Below are 27,084 nucleotides of genomic sequence, written 5' to 3' on the forward strand. Positions count from 1 at the left end.
AAAGTTTGATGTACAGCTAGAGTTAAATGGATTGATACCTCATGAATATGATAATAGGAATGCCTGCTTTCATACTCCTTGACTCTAGAGCTCAGTTCTTCCCTGCATTTTGAGTACTCTCACTTGACCATTACTTTGTCATGAGATAAATGAGCTCTTAAAAATTAGGCATAAATCCAAATTTTAAAAATACATTTGGTTCTGAAATTACTTGGGGACCAGGCTATTTAGGAAAGTCTTTTATTAAAAGCAAATACCTCTTTTGATACGTTGAAATCACCTATTTCATGAGCTATAGGGATAAAATCAACCTAGTATTATTTTGTACGTTTTTTAGCATGTGCTGAGGTGCTGTGGGCAATGCCAAAATATATAAGTGAGAGACGTCTATGCTTTCATAATCCAGTGTATGTATATTCCTTTTTCATAGGTAATCTTGAAAATATTAAAAAATATTCAGTGATCCACACAGATTAATTGGCAGGGCTCTCTTGAGCTACAGACTGAGGATAAGTGATGAATAAGACATCCTTCCTGACCTTGGACTTAGTGTAATTAAATAAGTTGGAATCAGCAGGACACAATTTGCTTTGTTCACTTTCCCAACTAGCTAAATTTTAGCTGACTCCAGATGAGCCCGTTAAAGCAAATATGAAAGAGCTGTCCACATAACTTTCTCTTGGCGTCATTTTATTACACCGGTTTTTCTGTTTTAATAAAATAAATTTACAAAACAGATACATTAGGGCATCATCATACCCAGTACAAAACTTTCAATGTGGAGCTCCTTTAAGATGGTGCCCCAAATTGTATTTGAAACCAAATTTTGTTTGGAACACCGAAAGGATAATGGACTTTTTTTTTTCAGGGGCATGTCTCTGTTATTAAATGAAACTCACAACTCACTCTATACCAGTAAGCCATACATGGGATTTTTGGGTTATGAAGAGCTTGGCTGGACTATAGCTTCTATTTCAGACCTCTTAATCATTACAAAAAATTGTGACTGCAGTATGGTAAGCATATAGAAGACTGGTCTTTGGGGGCTTTGAGAAAACTTAGAAAATACAGGTTTTAAGAAAACCTACTTGGCTGGAGAAAAGAATGTGGCTGTGGCATAGGTGGGTTCATTTAGAATTAGAGTCATCACTTTACAGTTATTTTCAAAGGTATAGTTAATGGAAATTGAGAAGGCTTTTTTAGCTATTTTATCAAGTTTTGCATTCAGCATCATTTCTTGTACCCTGTGCTTACTTTCTGGATTCTTTTTTTTTTCTTTTAAGGTAGGTTTGCCAGATAAAGTACAGGACACCCAGTTAAATTTGAATCTCTGATAAATAGCAAATAATTTGGTTGGGACATATATACTAAAAAGTACTTGTTTATCTGAAATTCAAATTTAATTGTGTATCCTGTGTTTTTATTTGCCAATCTGTATTTTAAGATGGTGTTCTTTCACTGTTCTTTAAATGATGGTGCCTGAGAAGTATATACTTTAGATGTCTGAAAATATTTTTCTTTTGAGCTCCTTCTATAAGGAGACTGGTCAGGTGTACAGGTCTAGGTGGTTTTCCAGCAATACATTTGACCACCTTATCCTGATGTCTTCCGACTTCTTTTTGATACTTTTCCTCCCCTGTAGATAATCTCTCTTTCTCTTTTGAGATCTTTGAATCCTTTATTTTCTGTCATTTTATCGCACTGTGTCAATATTGGCATTTATTTTGATTTTGCTCAGTGGACAGAGTGTATTGTCCCTCCCTCCAAACAGTCGTGTCTGTCCTCAAATTGGAAAAATGACCCAACTATTATCTCTTCAGATACTGTTTTTCCACCATGCTTCTCAGCTGAAAGTCCTACTGACTAGTTTGGGGAACCTCTCTAATTTTCATGCCTCTGAATAAGTCTTTTGTGCTTGTACCCTTTTGTCTTTTTGTTGTTGTTGATGTGGCATTTTGAAGGAATACCTCAGTTCCATCTTACGGTTTTCTAATTCTTGCTTTATTCTGTCTGTCTGGACTCTATCCCGTCTGTTATACTTTTAATTTTAAGTCTGTTTTCCACTTCTGAGGTTTCTAATAATTTTTCATAGCTACCTGTTCTTGTTTCTTTTCTTTTAAAATGTGTTCATTTAACTTTTTAAGCATGTTGAAAAGTTTAGCAAGATTTCAGTTGCTGAGGAAGAACATTTCTGCACAGGTACTTTCAGATTCTTACCTTCAGTTGCTAAATTCTTGGCTGCCCGTATTTCTTCCTAGACAGTAGCTCCAGAAGTTCAGTGGCTCCATCCACTGCCATGCATTTCTATGACATTTCAGGTTTACTGGGATGTTTGTCTTGGTTTTTCTTTTTTTTTAATCTTCTTTTATAATTATCTGCAATTGCTAGTTATTTGGAACAGGAGAGAATGCCAAAGCATGAAGTTTTTATGTTACATTTCTTTAACATTTATCCATATCAGGATTGAGCTTTTTTAAAATTCAAGATACCAATATTGGAATGTGGTATTTAATGTGTATATATCTATTATAAATTTTCTTTGAGGATGTTAAAAAACATTGAGAAAGCTTCAAATTATATAAATTAAATGTTATTCAAAGATTGTCTTTTTTCCTGTTGTCATTAAGCAGCCCACAACATCGATATATTAACCATCTGCCATTCATTAACTCATTCATTTTACAGATATTTAATGATGATATAAGTAGGGGTGCTCTGAGCAATATTAGAATATAATGAGACTCAACTCCTGCCCTTAGGAAGATCACTATTCTCATGTATAATTAAAACATCAAAGCAGCATATAGTAAATGCTTAAGAAATGAACCAGACCCTGCAATTTCAGAAGAAAGTTCCAATTTAAAAACGTGTTCTTTAAAACAAACACATTGTCTTTGCTATTTGTAAAATAAATCATACCTATTGTTTAAAATTTAGAAACTAAAGAAATGTATAAAAATATAAATTACCTTAACCTCCCTCAAAAACTGATGCATTTTACCGTAGTTCCTGCCAATCATATGTATATATATATTTTTTTGAGATTATAATTCATGGGTAAGTGGGAAGTGAAACTTTTTTTACTTAATAGATACTACATTCTGATGTTATTAAATCTTATAAAAATTATTTTAATGCTGATCTAGTATCCCATTTAATGGATATAGGATAATTCATTTAGCCATCCCCCTAAAGTGCTCTTTTCAGATTAGTTTCTATTTTTTCTTAATATATATATACTGTCACCGGCATACTTGAACACAAAGCTTCGATGAATCCATGGTTATATTTACAAGTGAAATTACTGGTTCCAAGCTGTGATTCATCCTGTGCACATTACCTCTCAGAGAGGATGTCCATTTCCCTTCTCAGTGGCAATAGGGAGTTCATTCACCGTGTCCCTCCTCTCCTCTTCTACTTCCTTTCTTTACAAATTTGAAAACACACAAAGGGCAGTAAAATAGTATCTTTTTCTTCGCATAGGCCCTGTACATTTCTATTTAGGCTCTCCCCAGGTATTTCTTTAAAAAAATTTAGTTATTTATTTTTTGGGATGGGGAGGAGCAGAGGGAGAGAATCTTCAAGCAGGTTCCGAGCTCCGCAGGGAGCCCGTCATGGTAGGGCTAGATCTCACCACTTATGAGATCATGACCTGAGCCAGAATCAAGTCGGATGCTTAACTGGCTGGGCCACCCAGGTGCCCCTGTTGCTCCATTTCTAATTACTGTTGATTTTATCGATGTGAGGCTTTTCTCCTTATGGTATTACTTGCATAAGAATAGCTTGGTAGTTTTCTTTTTTCTAATACAATACATTTCCTTTCTGGTTGTTATTGCTTACATATTTTTATCTGCCCATTTGTATATTTTACTAACTTTTATTGAGAGTCTATTTAGTGGAGCCATTGTGTTGGATTCTTCAGGTATGTCATAGTCAAACAACCCTGAAACAATCTTTTCTTCAAACTGATAATGAAACTGAGTCTTGAGGCTCAAAGAAATTAAGCGATGGAAGGTCACATAACTGGAGAGTGGTAGAATTTACCTCTGCAGCCTGGGCTCCCCTCCCTGGGCTACTAGCACTTATATCGCAGTTTATAGTTTATGAAGGTACTTTTTTAAAAAATATTTATTTATTTCAGTCAGCGAGCCTGACTCGGGGCTCGATCTCACAACCCTGAGATGGTGACCTGAGCCGAAATCAAGAGTCAGATGCTCACTCAACTGACTGAGCCACCGAGGCTCACCAAAAGTACTTTTTTTTTTTTTTAAGATGTTATTTATTTATTTATTTGATAGAGCTCAATCACAAGTAGGCAGAGTAGCAGGCAGAGGGAGAGGGAGAAGCAGGCTCCCTGCTGAGCAAGGAGCCTGATGTGAGGCTCAATCCCAGGACCCTGGGATCATGACCTGAGTTGAAGACAGACGCTTAACCAACTGAGCCACCCAGGCACCCCCCCACGGAAAGTACTTTAACACATTTTCTCATCTCCTTAATTTGTGACAGTGACCACACCTACTTGTTACAGGTGGGGAAACCATGACGTGAAGCCTTACACAGTGAATGGCAGTGCTGAGAGTGATATTAGATGCTCGCCAATATTTTCACAATCTGCATTTAGCTCTTAGGCTCCTTTACTGGCTTGGTTTAGAAATCATAAAGTTCTCCAAACTTCATCATTTATTTTTATAGCAAGTTGTCTTGTAAATGTGTCTGCTGTGTACTTAAAAAAATGTTTTATTGTAATATTACTAAGTCATTGTACCTCCTCAGTTTTATCCAGAAGTCTTTAAAAGGCAGAATATTTATGCTTCTAAATGCTTTTGTGTTTATTTGTATGCTTTTGTGTTTATGCTTCTTTGCTTTTGTTTAAGCTACAGTTCCTTTGGATTCTGAGGCACGCCTTTTCTGGTATCCTCTCTTTTCCCTTCCCCATCAGTGAACAATTTAATAAAACAGTCATGTATTTCCTCACACTTATAGGTGCAACTGGGCGGTTTTGCTGACCCACACCAGGTGTGGATGAGTTCAGCCAGGCTCAGTCATACATCTGTCGTCTGCCGCTGGGTGCCTGGGGCTGGATGGTCTAGGATGGTCTTGGCTGGGATGACTCTGTCGTCTTCCACAATCTCTCATCTTCTGGGCAGCCAACATGGGCTGTTTTCATGGTGGTGGCAGGGTTCCAAGACAGAATAAAAGCGCACAAAGCTTTTCAGGCCTGGGCTTGGAATTGACATACTGTCTCTTCAACTGTATTCTAGTGGCTGAAAGTCAGAAGTCACAAAACCAGCCCACATTCAGGGGGAGGGGAATTGGACTCCACCTCTTCATGGGAGGAGCTATGAAGTCACATAGCAAAAGCCATGGACATGTGGGGGAGTGGAAAATTGGGGTCATTTTGAAAATCAATCTGTAACACCCTGATGGTTTATCCTGATTCAGCAAGTATAAGTGCCTTTGCCTGGGGAAAAAAGGAGATAAAGATATTTACTTATATTAATATGAGGTCACTTTACATCTGTGTATGGAGCCATATCAACAAAGTGTTGGTGGAAAAAAACACTATTCTGGTGTTTATAATAGAAACTGTGTAGTTCATTATATTTTTAAATAAACTTCGTATTTGTGTATAACCTATGCACTCTCTTTTCCAGAAGTAATCACTAGCTTGACTTTTTTTTTTTTTAGATTTTATTTATTTATTTGACAGAGAGATAGAGAGCACAAGTAGGCAGAGGGGCAGGCAGAGGGAGAGGGAGAAGCAGACTCCCTGATGAGCAGGGAGCCCCATGCGGGGCTCGATCCCAGGACCCTGGGATCATGACCTGAGCCGAAGGCAGCTGCTTAACCAACTGAGCCACTCAGGTGCCCCTCACTAGCCTGACTCTTACAAGAATAGATCAGTTTGGGTTTTTTTATGAACTTTCAAATTATCCAGTCCGTGTTCTTTTGGGTCTACTCCTTTCATGCAGCAGCATGTGGTCAGTACCATTTCCTAGTAATATTCACAATTCTGGCCAGTGAAGTGATAATACCCATTGATGTTTTCATTGAAAATCTTTTTCAGTACTTTTTCCCCCTTCCTTCAACGTGTTCTTCTCTGACTTCTCTGTCTATGCAGGATTCTCTCCAGTTAACATGGTCTCTAAAGTTGCTTTCAGTTCCACTATCAAAAGGGCATTGATTATTGTAATGTTTATTTCTTTCTAGGAAGAAATGGGTAATGTGCTTATGACAGCAATGTGGGTATAAATATGAAAGTTAGAATCTGTTGTTCTTGCTATATATTTGGAAAGTTACAGTAGAAAATCAGTAGGTGGAAGTTAAGACTGGAGTCCACCAGACTTGATAAGTCAGTTCTTCAAAACACTTAAAAATGTTTAAAATTCTTTTTGTTTAGCCTACCAGAAATGCATCACAGTGCTCTGCTATATTTAGTGATTTAATCCCAGTGCTGTGGTACTTAATGTGATTCTGAATCAAAAGGTTTTACAAAAGTCAGTGACTAAGAGGGAATTGATGTGTTACTGATTTGAAGAGGTTGTTTTACTGTCCTGGGCATTTTCCTGGAGCTCCTGCTGCAGTTTCTAGTTTAAATAGGCACAACATTTTTGGTAAGAACTTAAACAGTTTTTGGTCTGGACCTGAGCATCATATTTCAGCATTTAAAAATCAATTTGGGACCCACTCCGATCCATTTGAGAGTCTTTTTCTAGTGTATATTCTTACTGTGCTTTTATCACTGGGATAGGATTCAAAAAGGAAATGTCTATTTATTTTATTCACTTTTCTTCAGGAAAGACAGTGGTGAAGTGAGTCATTAGCACATTGTATTTTCCAATAGTTCTTTGACCTTAATCTCTGGGGCTATAAAATCAATGGGAAGATGCCTGTTGTATCACAAGTGATGAGGAAAGCCCATGATGGATTCATGTTACTGTGAATGTTTAAGGAGAAATTAATGTCATGTCTGTAGACTAGAGTCAGAAATCCAAGACCAACAGAGATGTGTATGTTTTTAGTATCTTCCATGTGTAGCACACGTGTATCAAGAAATAAATACAAGCTGTTCTCTGGGCTCTGATAATCCTTTTATCATGTTACCCTGAAGACAGAAGAATTGGAAGGAAGGGAGTTGCAGGCACGGTGGTTTGCCTCCTCTCAGCTGAGTCCAGCCATCAGATCTATCTTGTGCTAGATTATCCTTTGTGAAGGTGGGGCAGTTACATGTCGGGAGGGGAGGCTACAGCAGTGGCGAGGCCGAGGTTGACATGAATATAACTGCAAAGAGGTCTACGGTACGATACTTTTCGGGGCCATCCCCAGAGAGCATTTCACAAAATGTGCTCCACAGACCACCAGTTCAGAGGGATGTTAATAGACGGTATGTGCGAAAGGGCCCCGTGGCTGAAGGCGTGAAAAACGCCAAGTTAAAGAAAACCAAGAGTCCTTGCCAAACGACTTCTCAGGGTCTGTAATGTGCTCACGTATGTAGAATGTGCAGTGTTTCTCAAACATATTTGGCCACAGGACCCTTTTATAAGCTCACAAAGTTTGTTTGACGTAACATACCTTGGGTAAAGTTGCTCTAGAACATTGACCTTCAGACCTTTTTTTTTTAGTTCACTTATCTCCTGAAATAATTTGGAGAAACTTAGTGTTCACCCATTTTTAAGTTGACGTCTACATTTTTCCCGTTAAAATTAAGTGGACACAGTGGAGTCATTTCTGGGACATTTGTGTTAGATATGTGCTTTAAACATATTTTCATCAAAACCTTGGAGCTTCGGAGATGGCTCATTCAGTTTATGAATAATGTCACCATCTAACCTAATTGGCAAAAGCTGGGCCTTGAACAAATCAGACTTAACACTTTTCCTGTGACTCTTCCTCAGGAGGAGTATATTTGTGAAATGTTCATATGTTTGGTGCCTTTGAGAATCTTACATTGTGTAGGGCAGTGTGCTTCTTGTAGAAAAGATTCCAGATGAGCAAGAGGTGTGCCTTGACTTTGTAAAGAGGACGAAGGCTCTGAGGGAAGGAGGGATGGGAAAGGAAGATTGGCACATGTGTTCTTGGGGAAATTACTTTTAGAGAAAGAAACGTATGAAATTGATTGCCTTAAATAAGAGTATCCAAGCCTGTGTGTACCTTGTGACATACTCTCATATGCCTTTAGGGCTCTAGGTGTACCCAGTGTGAATCTGCTTCTATAGGAGTTGAAGGGTCCATATGTTTTCTGGGAGAATTCATTCTCCGTGGAAAGCAAGTGATCCCTATTAAATAGCCAAATGGTCTGTCCGGCTAGAAAAAGTATTTACCTCGAGAGGTATTTTTATCTGCATTCAAGTGGAAGTCCTATTGCTAAATTATATGCTGGTATTTCTGTCCATCAGCAAAAACTGAATATCCACAGCAGAAGCTGTAGAAAACCTCATATTTTCACACAGTATAAAGATCTTCATGTACTCTTCTCACCTTGTACTTAATTCCTTTCAGTTACTGGACATGCCTCATTTCCTGTATAAACTTGCGTCACTAAAGAGGCAGTAAATTATGAGTCTGTTAAACATACATACTTTCCTTTAGGAGAATGGATACATAAAAGTGTGTTTATTTCCCATTAAGGACACTTACACTATTCATAATACGTTATGCATTAACTGTCATACTTTATTTATTCCTCGGCATTTTCAACCCTGGCAGGTTGTTTTGAAGTCTGAATATTCAAGCTGGAAGTAACCTTGGGAATTGTCTGGCTCAGCCCCTTTGTGTTACAGGAAAGGAACATGAAATCAAGAGAAACTAAGTGACTTGTTCTAGGTAACATAAGTTAGCATCCTAGTTACCCCAAAAGTAGGTCTTAATGGGATATGCCTCTCGTTAGATTTTCACACACCTCCCTCGCCCCCCCGCCCTTAAGCCTTGTAAAAAATAAGATCTTCGGGCGCCTGGGTGGCTCAGTCCATTAAGTGTCCGGCTCAGGTCATGATCTCAAGGTCCTGAGATCAAGCCCTGTATAGGGCTCCACGCTTAGCACGAAGTCTGCCTGAATTCTTTCCTTCTTCCTCTCCCTCTCTCTCTGCCCCTCCCCTCAGCTCACGCACGCATGGGCATGCCCCCTCTCTCTCTCTTTCTCTTGCACATGCTCTCTCTCTCAAATAAATAAATAAATAAAATCTTAAGAAAAAAGGTCTTGGCCAAATTATGCTTACAAAATGAGAATTAACTATTGTGTTGCTCACCGTCCAGAATTGTTATGATGTTTCAATAAGAGGAGGTGTGCTGTACAAACGTAAAGGAAGGGGAGGATCCTTATCTCATTCTACTAGATTATTGTAAACATTCCCTACTATTGAAATGCTAAAGCTGTGTTACATTAGGTTATTTGAAGAGTCTCTTGTTAAGCATATTTTCCAACTACTCGGTATTTTTCTGCTTCTGGGTAATAGAGGCCCAGCCTTCAATTTCGGTTGTATTAGGTTGAACCATGTGACATTGCTAATAGTCAACCATTTCAGACTTAAAAGAAGAGCAGTTTTGTATTCTTGAACTTGTTATGGCCAGAAGCACATGGTAGGCTATAGAGGGCAGAGAAACTCTATAAATGTTTTAAGTGAGTTGAGAAGTATGTAGGTCTCCTTCATGTTCCCTTGTAGGCCTATGGATTTTTGCCTACGGGAAAGGAGCACATAGGGCTGTATGAGTTTTTTTCCTTCTTTCTGCTTCCGTCAACTTCGGGGCTTAGCAAAGCAGCTCAGCTTGGGAGGCATAGGGCCTGGCTATTCGAGAGGGCCTGCTCCTCCAGCCATTCACTTGGATCTTTATTCGTTAACTCGGTGAACTGCGAGGTTATACCGTTCTTTGGAAGGATAGATTTCCATAGCTGGCTAGAAAAATTCAGTGCTCTACAGAGAGAAAAATAATGAGCAAGTCCAGTTTGTTTATCTGTTTAAACACTAAACTGTTTTCAGTTTAATCAGAATACATTAAGGGAGATTGGCTGACCCTCTCAAATATGAGACTTCTGAAACGCAGTTAGGTTTGTCAAATATGTTATTATAAAAATGATCAAGTTAGAAGCTTTTATTTGAATTAAAAAATAGCTGTTGGAATCTAAATAGAATTATAATTCATAATTTACCCGTCATGTTCTAATTGCTAAACTTTTGCCTGATAACATCTCTTAGTATACTCCTTAAACCTCTCATGTCCAGATATAACACGTTCAGTTAATACATGTTTTGTTCTTAAAGCATTTTGAATCTCTCATTTCCTTCAGGTTATTTAGAAAGATCTTAAGGAGCTTGGCTACCTGAGAAAGTCATTTGAATAACTATTCATGTTTCATATTAATTTCTAAGATTCTAAATTAAAAACCATGGGAGATCTGTTTTTTATCTTTTTTATTTTGTTTTTAAATTATTTGGGAGTGCGAGAGAGAGAGAGAGAGAGAGAGAGAGAGAGAGAGAGAGCATGAGTAGGGGGAGGGGGCAGAAGGAGAAGCTGACTCCCTGCCTACCAGGGAGACACTGCCCACCCCACCCCCCCCCCCCCGCCCCCAGCTGATCCCAGGACCCTGGGATCATGACCTGAGCCAAAGACAGACCTTAACTGACTGAGCCACCCAGGAGCCCCTTGTTTTTGTTTTTTAAACACAGAGCATATAAACTAATCACCTACAGTCTTCTCAGGAGCAAAGCAGGGGATGGAAGAAGGAAGTGAAAAAAAAATTTTTTTTTCTTAATCGAGGTTTTAGGTGTAAAATTTTGTGTGTTAGGAATTAACAATTTATGATTGGAATGCTTTTGAAGGTTTTGTGCGTTGTTGAAACCTTCCATATGATTTGTCACGGAAATAAAAAGGATTTAAAACTTAAAAATTTTGACAAGTGCCATCTTATTATAGAAGCTCAATATTTGAAACAAATGCAAAAGAACTGCCTTGCTTAAAACAGCTGTACCAGGTCCCCATGACTCTGGGGACAGCTCAGCTGGTGACAGTTAAGTCTGATGAATCATGTCAGAGACCTGGTCAGGCTTGGTGTGAGGACTGTGGCCTTGTAAGTCACAAACCGCACAGGCCCACACTTAGGGATGTGGGGGACCCAGTCTCTTGTGCTTTTAGCTAAGACCATAGTACAGTCTCGGTGACAGCAGGAGATTGTCAGATGGCCAAGATACAGATGCTGAGTCAAGCGAATGAAACCCATCAAGTCCTTTCGTGTAGCTAGCACCCACTTTCACTCCAGCATTCCTCACTTCAAAATGGTCCCCTCTGTACTTACAAACTCAGCGTTTCATCATCTTTGTGTGAATTTCTCAGCAAGGACATTGTAGACGTTTTTGGCTGAGCAATTCTTTGTCAAGGGGAACTACCTACACTTTTCAGAATGCTGAGCTCCCTAGTATCTACTCTCAGGGTTCTCTAGTCCTTGTGACAACCCAGAATGTCCCGTAGACAAGCACACACCCTTCCCCCTTTGAGAATCACCGACTGATCTCCCTGACTACCAAAAGGGAAGCAATCTTACTGACCTACAACATTCCCTATTTGCATTTTAGAAGAGAATGTTTTTGTATTAAGATGACCAATAAATATATGAAAAATTAGTGCAAATTAAAACCACAATGAAAGAACACTGCAATCCCACCAGAATGGCTACAGTGAAAAAGACTGACAGTAATTTGGTGAGGATGCAGAACACTTGGATGGAAATTGGCATAACCACTTTGGACAACTGTGTGATTATTTATTAAAGCAATCATGAGTCTTCTCTAGTGAGTCAGAAATTCTACTCCTAGATACATACAGGAGAGTAATGAGTACCTTGGCCTACCAAAAGATGTCTATATTAAGAATATTCACAGAAGCATTTTTACTGATAGCCAAACATTGGGACTAACCCAAATGTCAATCAGCAGTTGCATGGATAAATTAATTTTGATATCCTCACACAATAAAATATAACAACAGTGAAATAATGAATCGCTGCATGCAACAGGCCTAATAATGACTAAAAGTCAGACAAAAGAACATCTGCAATAGGATTCCCTTTATATGAAGTAGAAGAACAGGGCAGACTAATGGATGATAGTAGTTAACCTGTGGGGACAGAGATGTTGATGGGAAAGGGTGGTAAAGGAGCCCTCTGAGGCAGTGGAAACTTTCCAAATCACAGTCTGGATGGTGGTTACTCCGTTATGTACGTGTGCACACGTGGATATACGTATACAAAAGTATGTGTAAAAGTTCATGTAGCTGTATATTTAAGATTGATACATATAAATTAGGAAGGAACTTGGAAATTTAATCTGTAATTTATGGTATTTTGGAGACTAGGTTAAAAAATAAATTGAGTCAAAGGAAATAGGAGTTTTTCTGGAAGCCGAGAAAGTGATGTAGAAAGCTGCATGCTTCTAGGGCCAAAATTAGGGGAGGTGGTGTTGCTCCTTAGTGCCGGTGGCACAAGCTGATAAAGGTATGGGTAGTAGGAAATGCACGATTCCCCTTCTTCTTGAATTTTTCTATTCCTGTCTATAGCCATAGTGGTTTTTGTTTTGAAGTCTTAATTCCTGTCCTGCATTCCCATGGCGTCATGGCTGAAGCAGTGGGCAATGTTGAGGAGAGTCAAAGGAGGGGCTCTTGGCATAGGACACAAGCGAGTGTTTGTACATCAGATATTTATGCATTGGAGGAGGAAACCTTCATCTTGACCTGGCAGCCGGAAGCCAGGCTGATACCCCACTTCATAGAAAACTCCAGTCGAGGGAAAATTTTGCATCCCAAGAGGTAAACATGGGACATAACGGGGTGCAACCAATGAGCAGGAGTACAGACCACTGAGAGAGGAAGTCTCATAAATCACAGGCAAGTGGGGACATGAGGGAAAACAGAAGAGTGCAGATCTTGTCCAACCTTTTTGACCACAATTGGCTGGTTACCCACATTTGAGATTTAAGTTGGGACATATGATAAGGGCTTTACTTGTACCATGTAGCCCCAACTGGACTTGGCATTCTTCCTGGTCCTTCATGGTGGTTTTCTTAAGGAGAATGAGTGATAGGGGAGTATTTTTCAATTACATGCTGTGGATAAGTGTGTATTACAGCACCATGTACATTCTGATAAAGAATAAGGTGATCGGGGGCGCCTGGGTGGCTCAGTTGGTTAAGCGACTGCCTTCAGCTCAGGTCATGATCCTGGAGTCCCGGGATCGAGTCCCGCATTGGGCTCCCTGCTCAGCAGGGAGTCTGTTTCTCCTTCGGACCCTCCCCCCTCTCATGCTCTCTCTCTCTATTTCATTCTCTCTCTCAAATAAATAAAATCTTTAAAAAAATAAGATGATCAGGTCGTGGACCATATGCTGTGCCAGGTGTAATCTAGCAGTGCCAGTTTTCAGCTCGATCCAAGTTAGAAAGCGGTAGAATTTATTGAACAAATATATGTGTTAATTTGTTATTTGGATGTCATTGAAAACGTTTTATTACTGAAATTAAAAACTGCATGTGTTCGATAAAATAGGTCCACTATAGAAATCAATGGCTACTTAGAATATGAAAAATAAGCAAATAATGATTTATTGAGGGCTGTATTTTCCTTATTATGTGACAATTTTGCTAGCAATATTTTGCTCCCAATTGTGTCCAGTTTTAATTTAGAAAATTAATTTTAAAGTCATTAATAAAAGTTTTATTTGAACTGATGATTGAAGCAAGCAAACATTATTGGAAACAGAAATGCTAATAACCATGTCTATTAACTGTTAAGCTTCATAAGCCACCCTGAATAAAAATAGAAATGACTATTAATTTTTCTCTTTTAACTTGTCCTCTTCTGTTTTTCATTTTTAATCACTTACCTTTACAGAAGACTCTCTAATCTTTTTTTAAAGCACACATTTTTATCTCTCCTCTTCCAGATCGTTTTGATTTTCCTTTGGATCAGTGTCATAGCCCATTCGGGCTGCCGTAATAGACTACCACTGACTGGGTAGCTCATAAACCACAGATACTTATTGCTCACAGTTCTGAAGGTTGGGAAGTCCAAGGTCAAGGTGCCGGCATGGTCGCCTCCTGGTGAGGGCTCTCTTCTGGTTGCAGACATCACTATTGTGTTCTCAGATGTTACAAGGGACTAGGGATCTTCCTCATGGCTTAAGGACCTCCCGTAAGCCCCCCTACTAATATCATTATGTTTGGGGGTTATGATTTCAATGCCTAAATTTTGGGGGGGACACAAACATTCAGACCATAGCAATCATCCTGTGTGGGTACCTCAAGTCTCTATTTCTAGCCACGTTGCCTCTTTAGTTTATTCCTGAATCTGCCACTGCTGTTGGATTTTATACTTGGGTATCCTTATGTGACCTTCAAGTGTAAAACTAGTCTTTTCATTTGCCTCTTTTTTTCCTCAGAACTTTCCACAAAAATAACAATGTCTTTTCCTCTTTTCCCAGATTAGATGTCTCCCAGGCATCTTTGACTCCTTTCTATTCCTTTCCAGTGTTACGCTGGCGAGTCAAACACTGTGCATTTGGCCCATTGTTCTTTTCAAAAGAAAAATTCCTTCCTGATCATTCTCACCATCCCAACCTGGCTTATCCCGTCTCATACTTGCATTACTCCTTCAGTCATCAACTTTTGGTCTCTTCTCACCAAGGAGGGCCATGTGTTGTCCAGATGAATTTCGCGAGCCTTCCTTTGGTTCTATCCTCCTCGTGCTCAGAAACATTTAGGATAGCTCCCTGTTCTCAGTAAAAGTGAATCCAAACCTAGCCTGGCTTAACCGGCCCTTTTTCCAACAGTTTACCCTCCTGAAACTACTTTTCCAGCCAACAGTTTGACTCAGGGTTTTCCTAATCCCCCCTTCCCTCCTGCAGTCTCTGTGCCCACGCTCTGGGGTCACTCCTCTAGGTCCCCCCGCTTCCTCTCCATCCATCCATCCATCCATCCATCCATCTATCCAGCCAGCCAGCCAGCCAGCCACCCACCTTCTCCCTGACCTCGATGCCTGATGAAATCTTAACCCCTCCTCAAGGCTCTAGTCTCCCCTACCTTCCGCTAACTCCACCAGCTCTTACTTGTCTACACGGGCAGTTTCATAATTTGACTTCTTCAAGTTGATGACCTTTCTTCTAATTGTGATAAGTTCAACTGCTTTTCACTTCTTTAATTTGTAGGTAGTTATATGTCCAGCTAGATTGCTAATGTCTTCAGGGTGAGAGTCTCTGCCTTACCTATACGATCTCTAAAACCTAATACCCACTAACGTAAGTACTGTGAGGACTGGAATCTTGTCAGTTTGGTTCACTAGTAAATTTCTAGTGTCTAGTGTCTAGAGCAGAACCAGGTACATCGTAGGTACATAATAAATAGCTGTTATATAAATTGTAGATGTTCAGTGAATGCTTGATTTGATTTTAGGTCACTTGTACCTGCTGCATTAAAAGCTAACATCTCTTATTTACTGTCACTAAGAGATTATTGTAGTGAAAAAGAAAGTGAATGCTTTTTACAGCCAGAATCTGTTCAACTGAGCTTGACTACTTCTTCTAAAAGGATTTGTTTTCCTGCAGATATTAATGAATGCCAGCTACAGGGCGTGTGCCCTAATGGTGAGTGTTTGAATACCATGGGCAGCTATAGATGTACCTGCAAAATGGGATTTGGGCCGGATCCCACCTTTTCAAGTTGTGTTCGTAAGTAATGATCACTTTTTATTCCTATTTTGGATTGTTCTTTTTTATTTGAAGAGGGGGTATCCAAAAGAAGATAAATACTCAGAAGTCAACTGAATATTGTAAATATGTGGGAAAATCTCATTGAAAGGACAACTGGAAGGAGGCAGACCTACTAAGATCTCTGTTTTGGATCTTTCTCCAAAATAAATTTTTATTGCAATCAGAAAAATGTAACAGCTATAACTCAAGGTAGGGAAGAAGCACACTGAGAAAATAAACTCTGATGAAGAGTTATTTAAAATTTTCATAACTGAAAGATGACAACAGTTTTTTCCTTTGTGAGCATTTTAAGCATTATTTAGGCCGGGTTAAACTTTGTCCCAGCTTCTGCCTTTAATTAGTCCAAATTCTGAGTCACTGGTGTCTGATTTAATGAGGTTTCACTGTACTTGCTTAGTTGGTAGAGTCTGGGAAATAGTTATAAAGGCCCTGCATTTCAGATTTTCTATTCAGTTCTAATTTCTAAGATTCTCTCTGTTGTCCTCAAAAACCACCAAAATGTGTCTCCCGAGTTAGACTGTTTTGCCTTACAGATGTTGTCTCTAAGTTTTTCTCTTGTACCTGGTAAGGGTAAAAATCCTTCACTAAACCATATGTTCTAATATTAATACAGAAAATATAGTGTCTCCAAAGAAACTCTCTAGCCACAAAACCTAATCCAGTATAATCACTACAGATCACTCGACGACCAGAGATGGATGCATTTAGATAGAAAGTTCTCACCTGCAGATTTTTTTTAAGGTTACCTTACTTTTTAAAGAACTTGTGTTCATTATTACAAAGCAGGTAAACACTGAAGGTTTTTAAAAGCCATATACCATTAAAGCTTAAACATTGTAAATTAACGTATGGCAGAAAACTGTTAGGATAATTTTAAAGAGCAATTCTGTATTTCTGTCCTGATAGGTTTTTGTTTTTATTGCCTATTTTTTAATGTGGCTTTGATATACTGGCCTCCATTTTTAAACTTGGTATTTGGTTAAGACATGTTCTTGATAGCTATTACGTTAATTGTGCAACTCCCCCTGAGATACATGGACACAATGAAGTATGGGCAAATGTAGTAAAATAAAAATGACAGTCTCATTCATTACTTTTAAAATTCTAAGAGTTCAGAGAGTCTTCTGGAAAATTGTTACTAATTACTACTATTTTCTTTTAAAACCTGTCAAATGCAGATTAGGAAATTTTGCACGTAAGTTCTTTTTTCCATGTTCTTTCACAGACAATTCTGATCATGAAGCAGACAGACACCTAATTATAGGGCTTTTTTGGTGGGTGGTAAAATTAGACTTTAAAATGATGTTTGCATACAAGGTATATTTGAAAACTAATGCAAGGATTTGGAAATTTCGGATCAAAAATCACATTGTTGATAAAATCCAGATAATTTAGGGATTGTTTCTGGCTGATTAGAATTACATGTGTAAATATTTTAAATAGTTTCATAATTTTAAGCATAAAAGATTTTACAGAGTTTGGATGTAGAATTTGCTTTAAATGTTTGGGTTTTTTTTTTTTCTTCTTAATTTGACTTGTAGTCTGGTTAAAATTACCACATTGAAGACTGCAGATTAGGTAAAGTTGGAGATCTGATCGCAAAGTGTTTTATTGAACTTTGACTAGATCTGATGTCTAGAGTTAAGGGCAGACACCCAGGTTTTAATAAGATTGTAGAAATCTGCCAATGAGATTTTTGAAACACTTAGACATTTCCTTAGCATTTATTTTCCCTGTTGTTGCCCAAATAATATTGAACTCGTTAAACAACCATTCATTCTTATTTGAAAAATAATTCAATTTTATGGTTCAGCTACAGCAGCTGAAATGATAAAGCACTAAGAGAGGTTTGTTGCTAGTTAAATGTTCCAGTTTAGAGTTTGAGTTAAAACCTGGGATCTTTACCAGCGTTGAGTGGCAGATTTAATTCTCTGTCCTCTGAATTTACCACATGTAACATCCCAGGTATGTGGAGTTCCTTCAGGATTTGTGACTTGGTTCAGTCCTGCCTGATTTGTTTGTGAACTGTATTTTGAAGAAATCAATGCAGGGCTCGGGGTGGGGGGTGGGGGACCAAGGCAGAAGTCTGAAAATAGTTGAGAAGAATCAGGAAAGAAGGTGATGTTTACAGAGTAAGGGAAAAAATATTGGCAAGATGGTGGTATCCTTAATAGTCATGGGGAAATAGCAGAAGGAGACTGGAGGTCACACATACTCCTGCACGCATGCACACACATAGACACATGTGCCCAGGCACACAAAGGCCCTGAGAGGAGTTGTTACTTAACGTTTGTAGTATCTTTTTGAGAGCTGTCAGCCACGGATAGAGCATGTAAGCAAATGGAAGAGACTGACCACATTTGCTCAGGCAGCATGAATTGAGGGCATAGCCAGGCCATAAAAGGTGTGGCTGACTCGGAACGCAAAGAAAGGCACTTGGCAATGGCCAAGGAGCAATGGGAAGCTCTCCCTATTCTCAGATGCACTGAAGTGAACACCCTCAGAATTCCTTGACTCTGGCCAAAGGTTGCAACCATTTCTCTTTCTCTCCTTGCCTGTTCTCTGTCCCTGACTTAGCACAGCTCAAAGAACGAAGGCCAGAGGGCTCTGTCCTCTGCTACCCCAGACCTCTCTGTCTGTGCCTTCAGATGTCACCGCAGCGTCTTCAGACCGCCTCCTCCCTCTCCATGGGGAAAAGGGAAATTTTAGGATTTGTCAGAGCAAATCCAAGAAAAGGATAATAACGTTTTGTAGTTGGAATAGGGAAACTCTCTTTCTGAGCTGCAATTTTCTTGGGAATTCGGGAGCTCCAGGATGAGAGCTGCAGTGGGTGTGTCCATAGGTTTGGTAGAAAAATGCCCAGATGAAAAATCTCTGGGCCTGACTGTTTGCTGTTTGACTGCATTTTTTTGCCCCATGGCCTGGGTGCTAATTTAAAACTAGAGGGTTGGAGAGATGTGCTCAGCAACCTGGAAATCATGAGATGAAGAACACATTCCTTCTAAAAGTTAGTCATATTGATGCCCATCATATCTTTCTATTACCCTAACATCTTAATGATATATGTATTATTCTCATTTTATGCATTAGGTAACTGAAGCTTGGGGAGCTTACACAACTTCTTAAGATCATACAGCTAGTAAAGTGACTCTTGAGATTTAAAGATTTATTTATTTTTGAGAGAGAGAAAGAGTGCACAAGCATGAGAGGGAGGAGGGAGAGGGAGAGAGAATCTCAAGCAGACTCCATGCTGAGCATGAAGCAGGACGTGGGGCTCCATCTCAATGACCCTGATATCAGGACCTGAGCCAAAACCAAGAGTCGGAAACTTAACTGACTGCACAGCCAGGCACCCCAGGGACTCTTGAGATTTAAAACTGGGTTTTGTGCCTCTAAGTTTAGGGTCCTAGATCAGGGGTTGGCAAGATGCAGCTCACGGACCAAATCTGTTCCACTGTCTGTTTTTGTAAATAAAGTTTTATTGGAACACAGCCATGTCTGTTCATTTACATATTGTCTAGTGTTGCTTTAGTGCCATGGTGGCCGAGTTGGGAAGTTGCCGCAGAGACCGTAGGGCTCACAAGGTCTAAAATATCTCTTTATTATTTTGCCTTTTACAGAAAGAGTTTATTTACTCTTGGGCTGTATCAACACTGTCCAATAGGACGTTGTGTGATGATGGGAATGTTCTGTATCTGTGCTGTCTGATGTAGCAGGTGCTAGTCCCATGTGGGCAGCGTGACTGACGAACTGAATTTTAAATTGTATTTCATTGAAGTTTTATTGAAGTAGCAACACGTGGCTAGGCGTTAATGTATCAGACAGCATAGTTCTAGATCCTTGTTTGACACAGCTGATGGGGTAAATGACTGCTAGGCTTCCTCCTTTCCCCCTTTCCTTCCTGACGTAGTGGTTCTGTGCATGTGACACCATTTTCCAGGCAGGCAGGCTGGGAGCTCCTCTGCCACTTTTGACTCTGTCCTCTCCTTGTCTCTAAGAAAGTCATTAATCTTTGTAATCTGTCTTACACCTTCTCTTGTCTTTCTGCCTCCTCTGCGGCCATCCCAGCTTTGGTCTCTCACTTCCCTCACTTAGCCGTCTCGTAGCATCGTGGCTTGGGGGCTAGACACACACATCTCTACAAAGTGTTTGCCCCCACCTAACAGTAACAGCCAAAACCAGGGCAGCAACGTCAGCATCTTTGTTGTGCATTTCATAAGTGCCAGGCACTAAGCACTTGGTATGCATTACCAGATAAAATACTTCCAAGACATCCATGAGGTTTATGTTGCCGTTCTATTTTAGAATAAAGAAATGGAGGCTTGGAGGGGTTAATAAGGATCTTGCCAAAAGTCACACAGCCTTTAAGTGGTAAAGCCCACGTTTGAAGCTGGATCTTAGTCCACAAGCTGAGCTTTGAATCAGGAAGAAGAAACTAGTCTGAATTGACGGGAGCGAGTCCTTTATTTAAGGAGAGCTGTTGTTTAAGTCTTACTCGCCACACGATAGAATAGGTGGTGTAACTCTGCACTGGCTCTAGAATCATGGTTTCTTTTATTTTAGTTCTCCCAGAATTTAGTAGCCCGTTTCCCGAAAAGGGTGCCTGGTGGCTCTTCTTTCAGCAAATTCATCTCTCAGACTCCTCATCAACACTTTACCTGCCTCCCAACACTCTTCCCACAGGGGTTTTAAGCTTAAAGAGATGAAACTCTGATGTGGAATTCATCCAAGAGCTGAATGAGGATATTGGGGGTGTTGGTGCAGGGGGCATTTCAAACAGGCTAGCTATATGCCCTCTCCTTAGGTCTTCTGTATTTTTTTAGCTTCCTCTAAGTGCCAGATTAATTTATATCTGCTTTTAATGACACTTGTCATTCGTGTGTGGAAGATGTCTTTGGGAAAGTATGATCAGAATTTATGGTATAGCCCTATAATTAAGCTGCTTGATACGCTACTGGGGAACCCAAATAAGAGAACCATAGCATCTTTCCTTCATACTGTCCTTTGTAAGTGGGGCATCATAGCATTGGCTGTGTAGTGATGATTCAGGACGAAGGTATGGAGCTATATGTTTATTACCTTTGGGGATTTCTCTATCTCTAGCTAAGAAAAATGATTTGTGTTCCTGACTGACTGATGGTGGCATTTCCAATAGGTTTACACTCTTGAAAGGTGTTTCCATCTATAGAGAGTACCTGAATCTTCCCACCTTAATCTTAGCAATGCATCTTGCAAAAATATAATCTGCCAAAACCAGTTTCAGTGTGTCTACATATGGGAACCTCAGCACTCCATCCCATACCAATTTCCACTTAATCTTTAGAAATCTTTTGTCAATACTGATTTCTTTTAGCGTAGCACAAAACCTTATGACTCAAGAGAATATATGATCGTGTGTGCCATATTTTAAAATAATAAATGATGTAGTGTATAATGAATTACCCCTCATGACTAGCCTTCCGATCTGTGGCTAAAGATACTCAACTTCATAATTCAGAGCATATTGTTTCTGGATTTACATGTCATGTTGACTGGAATGTGAAAATGTGAGAGATAAGTGGAATTGCCATGTGAGAGATTGGAAATGATAGAAGAATGACAGGTAATGTAGGTGTTAAAACAGGAGTGGCTTAAAAAGGCATACCCTGTTAGAAATCTGAGGCATAAATGAACACTTTTTCCTCCACATAGTTGTAGATCAAAGAAAATTTGAATCGTGGGAGCACCAGTAAAACTGAGGTATGTAGGCTAGACCTTTTCAATGGCTTCCTTCTTGGTTGTCTTCCATCTTTGAAGGAGTGTATTTTTTTTTTTTATTAGTTTCTTGTTCTTATATGTAGTTGGGGTGAGGCATGTCTGCTTAGAACACAGTCTGATACACCCATGCTCCCCGACAATTGACTTGGTGACTGTAAGCCAGTGATTCTCTTAGTCCCCTAAAGACCCCCATTTGAAATGCTTTGGAAACTGTCTGATGGGAAGACAAAAGTCTCTAGATGATTTGTTTAGAAAGAATTAGCTCACTGGACTTCTATCTTTATTCTCCAGATGATAAAATACCCAAAATTGTGTGTGTGTGTGTGTGTGTGTGTATGTGTGTGTGTGTGTGTGTGTGTAGTTCACAAGATCTCAACAACAATCAACTCACTTTAATTAACAAGCAATTTCTTAAAATTCACACATGTGCACGTAGTAATCCCTTAAAACACTGAATTGCCGATGTGGAGTTTTGGTTTAATTTTCGGGACAGGCATGGTAGGAGGTTTCTTCAAAGTATAGTCCTTGGATGGGGGGGGGCACTTTGAGTGTAAAAAGGATGGTGCCTAATATGGTATCCCTCGCCTGGGTGTGCGGGCAAGGTGGCTACAAAGAAGTGAGGGTGGAGGATTAAGTGGAAGGGAGTCAATGTCACCATTATCCAGTGTCATGGATTTGAGGAAACCGTCTGCTCTGCTCTGAATGGCCCTTGTTTCGGGGATCTAGAACCAACATTAGAGCAGTTAGTGGTATAATTAAGCCCTGCCATGTGTAAATGGGATCCTGTGAGATGGCCTGACATTGTTTCTATGGAAATATGTGTTGTAAGTTCCAAATAATTTGGAGAGAAATTTTTTTTTAGTAGAATCCCTCCTGAGCTGATTATACTAGAACTACGTATATGTTCTTAAGATTCCAGAAAGTAAGTGGGAGAAGGGAGAGGAAAAGACTCAAACTTCTCCCTCTGAGCACTTTTTTAGTAGCCCTGGACAAAACTGGCCTTATTAGGCATCCTAACTGCATCAGCTCTGAGGCTTCAGGAAGGTCTCCCCTGCTCCCCTCAATGCCCAGTTCCCATGCTCCTGTTCACTGGTAATAACTGTTTTTGAATATCTTCACTTTGTTCAAATTCTGCCACTAAGCAGCGATGAAGTTGTGTACAAACACCCATTGAGACGATGGAGATATATACTTGTAATTAAAGAGTGGCTGACATGTATTTTGTGTCTACTCTGTACCAGAGGTTTATGAGCACATGCTCTTTCTAATCAGCACATTGAGCCTATTATTTATAGGCGGGGGGAGGTTGAAGCTCCCACAGTGTATTAAGGTTCTTTCCAAAGAAACAGAACCAGTAGGGGGCTGTGTGTGTGGATGCTCGTGTGTGTAGAGAGGGAGGTTTTAAGGGAATTGACTCACATGATTGCAGAGGTTGGCAAGTCCAGGATCCGCACAGTAGGCTGTATCCTGGAGACAAAGGGAAGAGTTAGTGTTACAGCGTGGGTCTGAAGGCAGTCTGCTGGCAAAATTCCCTCTTCGCCGGAAGAGTTCAGTCTTTTTCCTCTTAAGGCCTTTCTGCTATTAGGATGAGGCCCACCCACACTCTGGAGATCATCTGTTTTACTCAGAGTCCACCAATATAAATGTTAATCTCATGTAAAACATACCTTCCGAGCAACTTTCAGACCTGTGTTTGACCAAATACCTACTTGCTGTGGCCTAGCCAAGCTGAAAGATCCAGTCAACCGTCACAGCCCCTGTGACTTCTATAGGTTGTCTTACTGGCAAGTGGTAGGCGTCCCATGAGTATCCAGATCTATCTGGCTCTATAAACCTTTGCTCTTTTCACTGTGTTGTAGTACCTTAATTTGATCAGACTGTTTCTTAGAGCATCTAACTAAGATGTCAGTCCTTTGAGAATGATTGAAAATTGAGATCTGAGCAGGAAGGGAAGGTGATTTTGGAAGCAGCAGGAGCTAGAGGAATTGGTTAAGGGAAAGGCAAATTGGAAAAACCTCATCTGGACAGTGATACAGTGGAGAAGAACTTTGGTTGGGAGGGAAGAAGGGACAAAAGGGGGGACCCTCAAGCTTGGTCTGTTCAGCACTTTACTTGGCCTAGAGCTGGCTCACCTCTACATTAGAAAATGAACTTCTCAAACGCAGGACTGTATCTTATCCTCATAACTGCCTTGTGTGCTCAGTAGAGTGTCTAGCTGTTGGATTAGTGAGGTCTTATCTGCTAAACTTAGAATAGAAGCATCAGGAATAGGAGTTAGGTCTTGCATGATTATGGGCTGGTGTGTTGTTGCATGTTTTCTAAGGGACTGAACACACCGTTGCCTTCTCTGGTGTGCCATCTTGTGTAACCTGGCAGGTCAGAAGCTGCTCCCTGCCTCCCATCCGCTGTTGACTGGCCTACAGCGAGACCCTGCAAGCTCTCACAGTCCTTAAGAAGGGCAGCAGCTGGCTTTCAGCATCAACTATGTTGAGTTCCCGACGTTCACAGTGCCTGGTTGCTCACCAAACTCTTCCCTAGAACTACCTGTGTTATGGCTAAATACAAGAAAATAAATGGCGTAGTGATTTTGATAATAGGTACCTAGGTTTTGTTGGGCAGTTGATTTTGCTTGAAATGGTTTCTTTTTACATCATGCACACATACCTGATCTAATGCTTGCTAGAATGGAAGAAGGGACCAGATAGGGACGGGGACGCTTGGGGCCCTGATTCTAAAACCTAAAACATATTTGGTAAACGACTCTAAATCAGGAAAGGCGATGCCCTGAATCTACACAAATTTATTCTGAAGTATGGTGTCTAATCCAGACTTAAAGGTTCGTTTTACTATGCCAAGAAAAGTCGATGTAGTCTTTTGTTGTTTCTTCGGTGACATCAGGCCTTATCTCTCTGCTTCAGCGGATACCCCTGTGCTCTCTGAAGAGAAAGGGCCCTGTTACCGTCTTGTCAGTTCCGGAAGGCAGTGTATGCACCCTCTGTCTGTTCACCTCACCAAGCAGCTCTGCTGTTGTAGTGTGGGCAAGGCCTGGGGCCCACACTGTGAGAAATGTCCCCTTCCGGGCACAGGTAAGACATGACCAGCTGCACGCTCATATTCCTTGCCAGCCACACAAGGACACAGGAGGACTTTGGCAGTTTGTGTTCTTTTTGGTTTCCAACTTTTAATCGTTGTGTAAATAATACAGTGTATTTTTTACTAGTTTTGTACAAACCATGACCATAGAAGGTTGAATCAGTAGAAGAGATATTTTCCTGTTTCTGTGTAACATGAGACTTCCTCTTGAATGTTAAGAAAAGCCATTACTTTGTGGGACCCTAAGTCTGGTGTTTAAAAGTGTAAAGAGACCAGATGGGCCATGTGCTCTCCTAACGACTGGCCGTGTGTCACGCGCACGGCCACGAGCCCCTGTGCGGGTTGACTCACTCACTCACTGGTTGAACATGTGCTCGTCACTTTCTCCACTTGGAAATGGAGGGAATTATCTTCATGATTGAATTTGTGCTGTGAAGATTAATAATGCAAGGGCAGATCCTGCCAGTGCACTGAGGAACTTCCAAGTCAGAATATTAATGGAAGTTGATTATTCCTTATGCTTTAGTTTGGTACATATTTGCCTAATGCCCTGAAAGGGTAAATATATTTCTCTCAGTGCCTTACTGCTACCAAGGAGTCCTCAACTTCTCAAGCAGGATCAAGCAGAATTAAGTGGAAGAGAAAGAAACACACCCTGCAAATACCAGGCATAGCATTATCAAAGGAGGAGTGGTCCCTATTTCACGGGCATGTGATGGCCATAAAAAAGTCTCATCAGGTGCTTATTTGATTAAGATGCTTCCCACCTAGAGAAGTGCATCAACTCTCACAGGACTACTGAATGACTCAAAGCTGTAGCTTACACAGCAGCAGACATGGTTTAAGTATAAATTTAAATCTCATAATCCACCTTTGTTGGTGGTTAGGATCAGAAAGAATTGGTAAGGCGGAAGATAGTATAATGCTGATGGTATTTTAGTAGACTGTATAAATTTAGACACCTTCAAAAGGGCCTAGTATCTCCCTGTGGGATCTGAACTACTAGTGATTAAAAGGTAATAATCCATGAAATAAATGACCTTCATAATTTATAGACCCATTTCTCTTCAAGTTCAATTTTAATAGCTTTGTAACTCTTACATGAAACATAAATCAAGATGGTGAATATAACACAGGGCGACTCCTCCATAACATCCAGTAACTAAATTTGGAAAATAACATTAAAGACAGACTTTTTGTACTTACCCAGTTTTTGGTTATATGGTGATTTTCACAATGTTTACTCATTAATACTGCAAATATTTGATAGGAAAACATGTTTTCTTCTGGAAACATCTGTTCTTTCAAGTAAGAATTGTATTTCATAGTTAAATTTAAGAATGAGGTTCCACCATTTAATGTGTGATCCTTAGAAAAACAATGTTTTAGCGTGCTTCAAGGAGAATTTTAGAGTTTCCTTTTTATTGAGAACTAATTTTAGGTCCAGAACATTCAATAGGAGATCTCTTGTTGAGTAGAAGTGAGAAATGACTTATTTTACTTTCAATTTGAAAAGTAGAAATAAAAAAGTTGACCATAAGCTCCTTAGTGTCTGCCTTTGGTAACTTGCCTCCAATAGCAACACCAAAGGGATTAGGTGGATTTTCCTTCTCAGGCCACACACTGCCTTACCACCCCTGTCTTCTCCTTTACTTATTCCTGGAGATGATGCAGTGGAGGTTAGCAAGTCCTATGGGCCCAGTCTACATTTTTTTTTTTTTTTAAACAGGCAAGACCACTTTCCTGGCAAGGGTAGCAGTCTCGGGGCACAGAACATCTCCTTGTCCTCTGGATAGTTAAGCCAGCTGGTCAAGATCAGGCTGTTGCCTACTCATCCCTTTTTTTGAAAATAACTCCGTTCTGACTTGGCATGTCCTGTTGTTCTTGACTGTTATCCATCATCCCTTTAGTATGTCTTACTTTGCTGGATTCCTTCTCACTATCCTGAGACTTTCTCTTCAAAAACACTCCCCTTTTCAGTCCTTCTTCACCAGCCTCACCATATCAGCTGATATGCTCCATTCTGGCTGAGTCCTTTGGATTCTTCGACTGGAAACAAATTATGAACATTTCAGCCTCTCATTTCCCTGACTAGTGATTGATTTTTCTCTTTTAACCTTCTTGCTAGTCATCTAGCTTAGAGAGATGTTATTGAGTTCCTTGTTAATAACTAATGCAATTATACCAAAGCAGGAGGAAAAGAAGAAAGCCTGGTTTTTGCTGATCTTATACACATACCCTATGAAATATATATAATATATATAGTATCTTCTGTACATGAAAACCTCCTAATACATTACATATATTTCATATATGTGATATATAATATGATAGAGAAAATTAAATATAGAAAATGTATATATGATATCTCCTAATTGGTTGCTGATATATATCATATAAATATATGCTCTCTATATGCTATAAATATAATATTGATAAGGAATTAACAGATGGAGAAATGTTGAGTAAAAGAAAGGGTTGGGTTTTTTCTG

The 27,084-nt window shown here is 39.8% G+C and overlaps 1 protein-coding gene across 12 annotated transcripts in view; it reads left to right on the forward strand.

Moving 5' to 3' along the window:
• LTBP1 (latent transforming growth factor beta binding protein 1) overlaps positions 1-27,084 on the forward strand; it is a 387,020-nt gene that overhangs the window by 231,696 nt on the left and 128,240 nt on the right. For all 12 annotated transcript variants that reach the window (XM_073897251.1, XM_073897253.1, XM_073897250.1 and 9 more), the window contains 2 exons: positions 15,578-15,700; positions 24,418-24,585. In XM_073897251.1, coding sequence (XP_073753352.1) covers positions 15,578-15,700; positions 24,418-24,585 — 291 coding nt within the window. The remainder of the gene's footprint in view (positions 1-15,577; positions 15,701-24,417; positions 24,586-27,084) is intronic.

Source organism: Callorhinus ursinus, unplaced genomic scaffold, assembly GCF_003265705.2.
Source record: "Callorhinus ursinus isolate GAN/ISIS: 27379988/994484 unplaced genomic scaffold, GSC_fseal_2.0 scaffold10, whole genome shotgun sequence".
NCBI lineage: Eukaryota > Metazoa > Chordata > Mammalia > Carnivora > Otariidae > Callorhinus > Callorhinus ursinus.